Raw genomic sequence first — 11,774 nt, forward strand, 5'->3', positions numbered from 1 at the left:
AGACACCTAGAGGGCCACAACTGGGTTCCCCATCCCTGCCCTACAGCGTATTCCTTCTTCTAGCGTGGACAAAAACAGAAATCCAGGTAAACAAATAAACATCTTGTTCTCTGCCCATTTTCTGGGCAGTATGACAGCTGCCCTGCTCCAGGAATGTTCCCTTTCCCTCACCCTGCTGAGAACAAAAGATGACCCCAAAACTGCCTGAACAAGAGGTGCATTTGTGTTTATTTTACTCCCTTGTGCACAAAAGCAAAGTACCAGCACAGAAATGAGTCTAGAAACAGCCACATCCATCTTATTTACACACTCAGCCTTCTCAGCTCACCATAGAAAGAGGAGCACATGGTAGTGACTTGAAATTACACACATATATTCAGGAAGTGGCTATGCTTTGTGGAAATGACAGTTGTAGGCTGCAACACTAGAAAAGAAGTGGAGAATCCTGCACACATACACACCCCAAGGTATTGCTGGACAAAAGCTCCAATTCTTGATGACCAGCCATGGAGCTGATGGAAGCTGAAGTTCAACACCATGTATACCGCGCTCTCATTCCAAAGAAACCAACTCCAGGTAGACCTTGTAACTTCTCTCCACTAGGCTGCTAACTGGGGGCTGGTTTCCTTTGCTTGCAAAGGACTGCATTTAACAGCGCATATCAAGTGTGTCTCCCTCTGCACTGAACAGCCACTGCCCAACCCAACCTGTGCATCTGGGGTGAAAGGGCATATCATCTCCTTGCAACCTCCTTTCTCTGCCAGAGGAGTCGAATGCTCCCAATTCCTTGCACTTTCCATCGCTTCTTAGGGGCCCCAGGGACAATTTTCCAGCAGAAGACAAGCTCCAGCTCCTCTCTGGGATCGGGCTATTTAAGACCTACCACACCCACACAAGGCCCTGGAAGGAAGCCATGTCTCCCTTTGCAAAGGCGTGTGCTGTACATCACTTAAGAACAGCAGCTGCCTGCTGCCAGCCAACGGATCAGGAGGGAGGGGTGGCTGATTAGGACATGGAGTTCCAGGCACCTACTCACATCGCTGCAGCTCAGCAGTAAAGCAGTCAAGTCGAAAGCAAGCAAGACAGAACCGGAGGCTGGAGGAAGACTTGGCAAAGATTCTTGCCTCTTTGCTCAGAACACGCAGCTGACAGTATGCTTCTTCCAAGCTGCTCTTACCAAGGCGGGAGGAGGGAGGACTCGACAGCAACGTGTACAGGGAGAGGCTAAGATCATACCATATAAGCTTGCCCCATTCAGCCTCCACTGAGCTTAAGAGATGGGAATGCGTTGCATGAATAAAGTCCCAGATTCTACTGTTCAGGTCCAGCATCACCAAGCAGCCCCACCAGTGTTGGAGACCGCAGCTGGGTTTTAATTTCCCACAATGCCCCTTAACGTTGCTCAGGGGCACGACTGGAAATTAAAATGGTGGGGCACACACAACCCCTGCCCCAGGGCCTGCAGCAGCGCTGATAAGCTGTTGGGGGCCACCTGTGCAGAGGAAGGACCACCAGAGGTGACCGTGCTGAAGTCACCTGAATCCCTGGCCTCTCCAGTTAAAGGCTCCTGGGTAGCAGACCTGGGGAATCCTCTGTAAGAGTTGTTGCCAGCAAGCCAAATTAGGATGTACTGGGCCAGGTGGGTGACTCAGTGTAAAATAGCTCTGTACAGTGTTATTCCTATTCCAGAGCTGACAATGAGATTTGCAATCCCATGCATCGAGTGAAATTCCCATCTGTGCCATGGGATGTAAAATGAAGATGTAGGACGGTTGCATCCACACATTTAAAGCATCTTTATGGCCCCCTCCCAAATAATCATGGGAGCTGCCGTTGCCCCCTCTCAAAAAGCTACAATTCCCAATACCCCTGACAAACTACAGTTCCCAGTATTCTTTGCAGGGCGAGGGCACGCTTTAGATGTGAATTAAAAATATGGTGTGGATGCAACCGTCGTCTCTTTCAGCCATCGGTCCAAAACAGCCTTTTTTGAACCTTGGGTTCTCAGGGGCTCTTGAACTACCTCCCACATCATCCCTGAATGCTGGCCATGCTGGCTAGGAATGACAGGAGTTGTAGTCCAACAACATCTGGAATCCAAGGTTGAGAAAGGTTGGTCTAGAGATATGGCCCTGTGCAAAAACCAAGGTTTTATAGCAGCTCTCGTGCATCAATATAGGAGATTGAAATACAGACCCACCCCCCAGTTTAAATCAAGGGTCTTGGGAAAGAAACCAGCTGCCCCTGATCCAATTCCTACTGTGTGAAAGTTCAGGGGGAAGGGAACGTTCATCCCCCCCTTAAGGGCAGCCTGGCACCTCTTGTATTTCAACACCACAAGGAATCACTTTATTGCCTATTGAGTCGCATTGCCCTGGAGACTCCTGCCTCTGGAGCAGGGTTAGAAGAATGAGATACCCTACTCCAGGCAGTGAAGGCTGGATGCCACGGTGTTTCTCATATTCTCAGTCCATCTCACTGGTGGTGGTGGGTCCCCATTGGGACTGGTAGGGCAGAAGGCAAGGAGACCAACAGTAGGTGGCGCCACAGCCACTGACAGTCTGAGCCTGTGCTGATGGGTCGTACATAAGAAGGCAGGCAGGCGGGAGCTGGCTGACGGCAGACTGAGGTTGGTGGGGCAGTACCCTGTTCGCCCTGGTGGACCATCTTCCACCATGTCTCACATGGAGTCTGTTCTCTTCCGGGCAAACACAGCAGATACGCTCTTCACGATGCTGCGGATGCCAGTGCCCTTCTTCACAGCCAGTTTGGCCTCGCAGATGCGTTCCGCCAGGCTGTTGAAGACCACGAGGGCCCCGTGGTAGGCCTCTGCTGCTGACACCTCATAGAACTCACAGTCTAAGGAGAGAGCCAGGAGCCTGCCCTCCTCGCTGGAGACCGTGCGCCGGTGATGCAAGTCTCGCTTGTTGCCCACAATGACAATGGGCACTTTCTCCTGGGCTGGTCCTTCCTTGGCTGCCTTGATGAACTGGATTTTGGGTTGCACACTGTTAAAGCTGGCTCGGTCACAGATGCTGTAGACCAAGACAAAGCCATCAGCCCACTGGATGCGCTTGTCCTCAGAAGAGCTCTCATCTGTCCGCTCCTGAAAAGGAAGGAAAATGTAAGGGTTCCCATGTTTAGTCTATTGATTGGTTGCTCTTTTTTATTGATAAAAGCAATGCCCTTATTAAACAGTTGGTCTGCAAATATAAAGCATTCCCCTGGCAGGGAGAGAGAAGGAAAGATGTATCTTCTAAGCTGGATTGGAGAACCTGCAGTTCTGCAATGCTGTTGGACTCAGCCTCAAGCAGGATTGCCAATGGTCAGGAATGATGGGAGTTGCAGCAACATATTGAGCCCTCCCAACCCAATATGAAAGAAATAATAATAATAATATCTTCTTCATCACAATTATTGTTTTCCACATATGCAGATTTATGCAGTTTATTGGCTGAAGCTCATGTGATTAAAATTTAATCTAATCAGATGACAAATAAGTTGAGAACCCAGGAGATGCAATAAAATAACATTAACAAGGCTGGTCTTTCAGAGGAGCACCATAGAATCATATCATCTACATCCTCAGTTTGGTTGAGATCCCGTATCAGCTCAAGTCAAGAAACAAACGCCATTGGCCGGAATTCCCATAGTTACGGTAGTCAGGTACTTCTCAAGAGACTAATCCTGTGCAACAGTCTCACACACGGCTTTTAAACTTTCTGTACTCTCGTCATGAGGAGACTCCTATTCCCCTTGTAGAGCAATAATTCCCTGAGCTCCCTGGGAAGAGGGATTGATTGTTAAACCACTCTAGGAATTGTAGCTCCGTGAAGGGGAACAACTCTCAGCACCCTTAACAAACAATAGTTCCCAGAATTCTTCGTGGAAAGCCACGGCTGTTTAAAGTGATATAAGAGGGCAGATGGGGCCTTAGAAAGTGGAGTTTTACACACACACACACACAGAGGTGAATTTGGCACAAAGCTTGTAATTTAAAGGTACTGATCATCTGCCAGACCTTTGGGAACTAACTGAGAACAACTGGGAATATTTATATTCTTAACTGTTGCTCGCTTTGCATTTGTTTTAAATAGTTTACTTTCTTATTTTTTAAAAAAAATCCCCACCCCCCACAATCATCGCACTGCCCATGAATCTCTTGTCAACCTTTTGTCATAGCTGTTCAAAGGCGGAGTATAAGTACTGGAAGTTGAATGAAGGTGATAGTGTGGATGGTGAAGTCCAGTCAAAGGTGACTATGGGATTGCAGCACTCATCTTGCTTTCAGGTCGAGGGAGCTGGCGTTTGTCCACAGACAGCTTTCCGGGTCATGTGACCAGCAGGACTAAACTGCTTCTGGTGCAATGGAACACTGTGACGGAAACCAGAGCACACGGAAACACCGTTTACCTTCCCGCCACAGCGGTACCTGTTTATCTACTTGCACTGCCGTGCTTTCAAACTGCTAGGCTCGCAGGAGCTGGGACAGAGCAACGGGAGCTCACCCCGTTGCAGGGATTTGAAACGCCAACCTTCTGATCAGTGATAGAGTAGGATAACCCCCTCACCTGTGAGCAAGGGAAATCCCAGATGTGGAAGAGGATCTCTCTGCCTTCCGCTGCCAAAGTGTGGGTGTAGATAGACTCTGGGTGGGGGAAAAGCATACAGTTCAGGTTTGCCAAAAAGCCACTCCCGATAGTTCTGTTCTTTCGCTTCCCCTCTCTGTGTCTGCTCCTCTGCCACTCCCTTTCCAACCTCTCCAGGTGTTAGCAACTGGCAGCCTCGTAAAGCAAGAAACGAGAACTGAAAAGTTTTATACAGTTTCGATCCCTGTATGGGACAGCGGCATATTCCTGCACTGCAGGCGGTTGGCCAAGATAATCCTCAGGGTACCTTCTAACTCAACAATTCTATGAATCAAGATTTCTCCTTCCTCTTTAGTGGCAACTTTACACAGCCAAACCTCAGTTCCCAAACACCTCCATTTTGGAACGTTTCGGCTCCCGAAAGACAAAAACCCAGAAGTAAGTGTTCCGGTTTTCTAACGCTTTTCGGAAGCCGAACATCTGACACGGCTTCCACTTGAGTGCAGGAAGCTCTTGCAGCCAATCGGAAGCCGTGCCTCGGTTGTCGAACATTTCGGCAGCTGAATGGGCTTCCAGAACGGATTACGTTCAACAACCAAGGTTTGATTCTACACACAAAATGGTGCACTGTGTGGAGGCAGCTACTATGCAGTGTTAGTTATAAGTGGCCTTCTTGTGGCAGCTGAGCAAAAGGCTAAGAATCTGGACCAGCTGGAGGACTGAAAAGGCCCCGGGGAAAGCAGCCTCCAGGTCCTGGAGGGCCTGGATGGGCTTCTCTGGCTCTGTTGATAATGCTACAACCAGTGCTGGATAGCTTAGAGCTGCCATTTTAATTTTCCATAGCGTCCAGGAGTAGTGCTATGTTGGAGCCACCATGTGATGCTAAAATGGCAGAGGTCATAGGAAGTTCCTTTATTGGCCCATCTAGCTCAGTGCTGCCCACACTGACTGGCAGACTAAGGCATGGGTAGGCAACCTAAAGCCCGTGGGCCAGATCCAGCCCAATCGCCTTCTCAATCCGGCCTGTGGACAGTCCAGAAATCAGCGTGTTTTTACATGAGTAGAATGTGTCCTTTTATTTAAAATGCATCTCTAGGTTATTTGTGGGGCATAGGAATTAGTTCATTTTTTTCTCTCCAAAATATAGTCCGGCCTACCACATGGTCTGAGGGACGGTGGACCAGCCCACGACTGAAAAAGGTTGCTGACCCCCTGGACTAGGGTCTCCAAGCCCTACCTAGAGATGTCAGGAGATTGAATCTGGAACTTTCTGCATGCAAAGAAGATGTGCTAGCTACAGCACGGAGGTCCCAGGGCTGGTTTCAAGTTTGGAGAAGCAGGCATCAGCGCAGAGACAGACTCTGGCAGCTGCCTGAGAATCCCATATGCTGGCACTGGTTTTTCATAGAATCCCCTCACTGGATGGTATTCCGATCTACCCATCTACCCATCCCTTCCTGCTCCACATTTCACAGCAGAAGGAAACAACCCAGCCCTTTGCACAGCATCCATTTTTGCAATTGGGATTTTTTTCTTGTTTTCTCAACCATCCAGCCTCCCCAAGGGTGACATGAAATTAACAGGCACAAATCTGTCCGTGCAATGATGCAATTATGACACTCACCCATGTCTCCATATTCCCCGATGAACCTTCTAGTGAGAAAGCGCACTGTCAAAGCTGTGAAAAAGAGTGGGAGTTGTAACTGTTATGTAGGACAGATATTGAGATGGGGGGGGGGACCTTTGTTCTATTCTCAGAAAAACAAAACAAAACCACACCACCCCAGACACAAACTCAAACCTGCAAATATGAAAGTTATCAAAATTAAGTTTGCTGGATTTGTAGCTGATCTGACAGCTATTTTTTTTCACCAAGGAGAAAATATTAAGTTTTACAGAGCCGAAAGCATAATTTTGCACATGGTTTATAACTATGTGCTTATGGCCATTTCCAATTAAAGATGTTTGCACAGTTGTAGGTCGCTACCCCTGTAAACATCTATAATTATAGCACAATCCCAATCATGTTTAGTTCCACTGAGCTGGTTTGCATGTAATGCTGTGCCAAACCATGGCTTAGCATGAACACCTGAGGAAACCTGCAACCTGCTGAACTCCTCTCCTGGTATTGTTGCCACCATACAACCTGGGCCTAAGCCATGGTTTGGTTTAGCTTTCCATTTGAACCCGAGCCTGTGGTTTGTCTCATTCTAGACAGACCATTTATAGCTAAGGTTTGTTCATTTGTTCGCAGCTCACGGTTTGTTTGGAGGAGACAAATCAAGAATCGGGGCTCAAATGATACAGTAAGCCAAATTATGACTTCGCTCACATAAATGCAGCAGGAGGAGATGGAGGGCAAGGAGCACACACGATCTTCTTTCTGGGAATCTTCACACTTGTGCATTTGCACTAAACCATGGTTTGGTTTAGCGTTACATGCACACCAGCTTACTGCACTCTGTGGAGCTTGCTCCATAATAATTGTACTCAGGATAGAAGCCTTATTTCTAAGTTCAATTGAATTTTTGTGGAATTTCCTTCATACCGAGTTCCTTAACACTTGGGGAGCATATGACTGGGCTGTTATTTTTTCTTTATTTCTTACATTTCTGCTCCACCTTTCTTCCACCATAGAACCCAAGGTGACATAAATATGGTTCCCACACAGTCACCCATCCAGGCATTAACCAGGCTCAAGCCTGCTTAGCTATGACAAGATGGGGACTTTGTTTGCCTACAGGCCATTTGCTAGCAATGCCTCAATGACCTAACATCCAAGTTAGTATGCAAAAACTCACACAAAAAAAGATGCAGCTATTGACAAATTATAGAATATATTTCATGTATGGATGCAATCATTATGCTTCAGATTAGAGTTTCTTTAAAGTAAGGCTGCAATCATTTGTACATCTACTTGAGAGTAAGTCCCATTGAAATCAGCAGGATCTACTTCTGAGCAAACATGCACAGAAGTCCACTGGAAATATATATTAAGAAACAAAAAATAATTTTAAAAAAGAAGACATTTGAGTGAGCTGTGAAATACTGCAATCTTCCCTCTGCACTTCACATAATTTAGCAAATCTGATGAGAGGTTAGCAATTGGCTCATACAACTGGATTGTAAGGGATCGTGCAACTTTTCTCGTGTGCTGTAAATATGGAACTCACAAAACATTGCTGTGTTCCACCCTAGTTACCTTTTCTGAAAGGCAAAAGAGAACTCTCCACACGTTAAATTTAAGTTTTGCAGGCAGATCAAGTTGAGAAGTCCCCAAAATAGAGGGTTTCTGTCTTTGAGGGGGTGTATCGCAGCATCAAGTTTCCAGGTTTCCATCGTTTCGTTTACTTTCTCCCAGTGACAGAACTCACCTGATTTTCCCACGCTGTCTGCTCCAAGGACCACCACATTGGCTTCCACTTTGAGTGGCGAAGGAGTGGGTGCCTCCACCCCAGACTGGTGGTCTGGGGTGAAGCTGGCACTTCTACGCAGAGGGATTCGGAGAACCATTGGTGGATCTGTTCTCACCCAATCTGTCAACCACGGACTTGCCTCTTTGCTGCTTTCCTCTGTTCAGTCAGAAGGAGAATGACTCCCTTTCTCACTGCAGCTGGAGGAGTGATTTGCATGGATCATACCATTCCTAATGAACGGGAGGGGTTTCACTCATGGGAGCTGCTAGGTGAACAGATCCCCAGCTATTAAAAAAACACACCGTGACAGCAACGTAGCAGGCTAATTTTATTCACAATAAAATTGTCAAGAGGAACTAGTGGTGAGATTGACCCCCCGGCATTGGAGTAGTGGGAGAATCCGGGTGGGGCTCATTCTTTCTATATAGATTTCACCTCCAGTATTTTCCATTTATCATACACACAGCCCAATATGGGATAAGATGAACCACATCATGTGTTCAAAGTGCATATGATTGGTATCTAACACTGAGTAAAACTGAGTAAAAATGTACAAAACAAGTTCAAATTGTGTTGGAAATGTAAAGAGAAGGAGGGTACCTTTTACCAGATGTGGTGGACATGTACATTGGTAAAGGCTTTCTGGGAAATGATATATAATGAACTAAAGAAAATGTTTAAAAATACATTTGTTAAAAAAACCAGGAGCATTCTTACTAGGTATAATAGGTGAAGAGTTACGAAGAGAAGATAAAAGACTTGTTATGTATGCAACAACAGCAGCAAGAATGCTACTAGCCCAGAGATGGAAGGAAGGAGAAATACCAACAAAAGAAGAATGACAGATGAAACTGGTGGGAGTATGCGAAGATGGCGAAACTGACGGGGAAGATCCGAAACCAGGAAGATCAAGTATTTTCTAAAGACTGGAGTAAATTTGTAGTTTATTTAAAAGACCACTGTAAACAGTTAAAACCTTTGGCAGGGATGTAATGATACTTGTAATGTGGAATTACTTATGGTAATTATGATTATAAAATAGATGGATAATGGTAAAAGATGCAGCAATTTTAAACTTAAACATGGAACCCATGGAGGGAGGGAAGGAGGTCCGAAGGTTAAAAGAACCTTGTATTTTAATGTTTGAAATGGTTATGTTTTATATGTATAAAATTATCAAAAACCCAATAAAAAATATTTAAAAAACCAAAAACAAAGTGCACATGAAGGCCTCTGTTTGAAGGTATTTTCTGTTCCAGGGGTTTCCAAGCAGAGGTTCACAAACTTCATCCAGGTGACCCCAGGCATGTCTGTGAAGAACATTTACAATATGAATTCTACAGAATTCACATCATACTGCAATACAAAGAAGAAGAGAACCAATAACATTGCAATCAAAAATTGCACGGCATCTAGCACAGTGTGTTACAGTTGTTGCAGCAAGCAGAAAAATCGTGAAGTGGTCCTCTGGAGTCTTCAACCATTTTCACGTGGTCCGTGGTGGGGAAAGTTTGCGAACCACTTGTGGTAAAAAAAAAAAATTAGGGTTGTGTGTCCAGCTAAGTTCTACTCAAGAGTGGACTTATTGAAATGAATGAACCTAACTTCATGGTGTTCGTTAACTTCAATGGGTTTACTCTGAGTAGAACTAGCACTGGACACCACCCAATGAATCTTAGGAAGGGAGAGCAGGCAACTTGAAGTTGCCCATCAGCAGTTAACAGCACCTAAGGGTAGACTGAGCAGGCTGGCACCCAGGTCACCTGGGCACAGTCTTGTTTTGCACTCTGGTATAATCTGTTGTATTTCTGTTTAAATGACCGTAATTATTTCTAAATCTGCATCTCAACATATAAATTAGGCTATGCAAATTAATAATAATAATAATAATAATAATAATAATGCCCTCTTTTGTCCTCTTTTTCAGCAACATGTCGCAGGCCACTTTAAGCGTGGCATGTTCCAGAATAGGTAAAAAAGTAAAGGTAAATGACCCCTGGATGGTTGAGTCCAGTCAAAGGCAACTATGGGGTTGCAGCGCTCATCTTGCTTTCAGGCTGAGGGAGCCAGTGTGTGTCCACAGACAGCTTTCCTGGTCATGTGGCCAGCATGACTAAACTGCTTCTGGCGCAACAGGACACCATGACAGAAGCCAGAGTGCACAGAAACACCATTTACCTTCCTGCCACAGCGGTACTTCTTTATCTATTTGCATTGGCAAGCTTTCAAACTGCTAGGTTGGCAGGAGCTGGGACAGAGCAATGGGAGCTCACCCTGTCACTGGGATTTGAATTGCCGACCTTTTGATTGGCAAGTCTAAGAGGCTCAGTGGTTTAGACCACAGCGCCACCCACATCCAGAATAGCACCTGCCCCAGAAGATATAAGGTTATGGTGTTACTTTCTTATTAACAAAATGTTACCTATTGCCTTTGCAATATTGCTGATAGCAATAAGGAAAACTATATATAAAAAGGATGGATTGAAACAGCTGCAGTAGCCTTTACTTTGAATTCAATTTGGAAGCACACGCTTGTCAGGATGGAGGGCACTCCTATACCATCATTATTTTCAGGTGAGATTTAATCACATCCCAGCAAACTTGGGCTGCACAATTCAAGCTAATGCAGAGCTCTTACGAAACAAACCAACTTCCCAGCACAGACAGGACTTTGGGCGATAAGAAAAGAGACGGCGATGTGTACTAGAAAGTGTGAGATGACATTTGTTTGATATGATGTTGACTAATCTCCCCACAAGCAAATCAAGATGAATGCTCATGAAACAGGTCGTCTCAAAGCAACTGGAGAGAGGGGTGTGTAGAAACTTCTGGCTTTTGTGTAATCTAATGTACAAAGGTAGGAGTCACATCTGTTGCTCCATTTATGATCGCCTCAGCCCTGGCATGCGGACCCTAGAAGGGGCCATCGGGCAATGTGACCGTCAGGCTGAATAAAGGTTACCTATCCCTGCCTTTACAAAGACCTGTGAAAGCATATGAGTCTTCAGCTGGTGATTAGGGATGGGCTTTGCAGTAACTGACCCAGTCACTTGTTTTCCACAATTCCCAAGCACAAAATCAATTAGTTAAGTAAAATTGTTCATAAACCTATCTGAGCTCGGCCTGTCCTCTCCGCTTGTGAGAATCCCATAATTGATTCTGGTTCTTTAGACTGGCTTGCCAGAACTCCTTGTGCAATGGGTAGCATTACTTACTGTTATGCCCATTATCATCACCAAGTATTTATTTGCAGGCTGTTAGCGATACAGCAAATTTGTTTCTCTTGTGGTGCTGTTTCTTCTCATCTGCATGCAATTCCAACAGACCATCTTGTATTCACAATCTGTACCACTCTTGACCCTTTTTTGCATTTTTTTTAAAACCCAATTTGTTAGTCACAGTTTTATGTGTTTTTTCAGAATCTTTAACGATGGACCGTTTTTCCTGCATTGTTCAGAATCCTGACCCCACAGTTCAAGTTACTGTGCAATTTTCCCCCACTTTGGCATTTCTAGAATCTTGAGCTGCAGGCCACATATTAGTGCATTTTCAAAATCCTGACTCCATGAGTCACATTTTTCTACAGTATTTTGCTATTGGGGCAGCCATATATTATCCTGCTCTTAACACCATTTGCACCCGCTAAAGTTTTGGGGCACCACACAGCTTCATTTCCAATTAGTGCCTATTTCAGAACTTCCCATTGAAATCCCGTAACTTCTAATGTCACAAATGTTCTGATTTATTTTTGTCCCCCTTTGGTTGTACT

The 11,774-nt window shown here is 45.3% G+C and overlaps 1 protein-coding gene across 1 annotated transcript; it reads right to left on the reverse strand.

The window, feature by feature from the left end:
- Nucleotides 1–201: 201 nt before the first annotated feature.
- LOC309328860 (ras-related and estrogen-regulated growth inhibitor-like protein) lies at nucleotides 202–8,188 on the reverse strand. Its single transcript, XM_081839325.1, has 4 exons — nucleotides 7,964–8,188; nucleotides 6,214–6,267; nucleotides 4,572–4,648; nucleotides 202–3,106 (listed from the first exon to the last, which is right to left on the reverse strand). Exons 1-4 carry the CDS (start codon nucleotides 8,100–8,102, stop codon nucleotides 2,681–2,683), a joined length of 696 nt encoding a protein of 231 aa, XP_081695451.1. The 5' UTR covers nucleotides 8,103–8,188; the 3' UTR covers nucleotides 202–2,680.
- Nucleotides 8,189–11,774: the final 3,586 nt, after the last annotated feature.

This window comes from Podarcis erhardii (genome assembly GCF_964252035.2).
Source record: "Podarcis erhardii genome assembly, chromosome: 14".
Classification (NCBI taxonomy): Eukaryota; Metazoa; Chordata; class Lepidosauria; order Squamata; family Lacertidae; genus Podarcis; species Podarcis erhardii.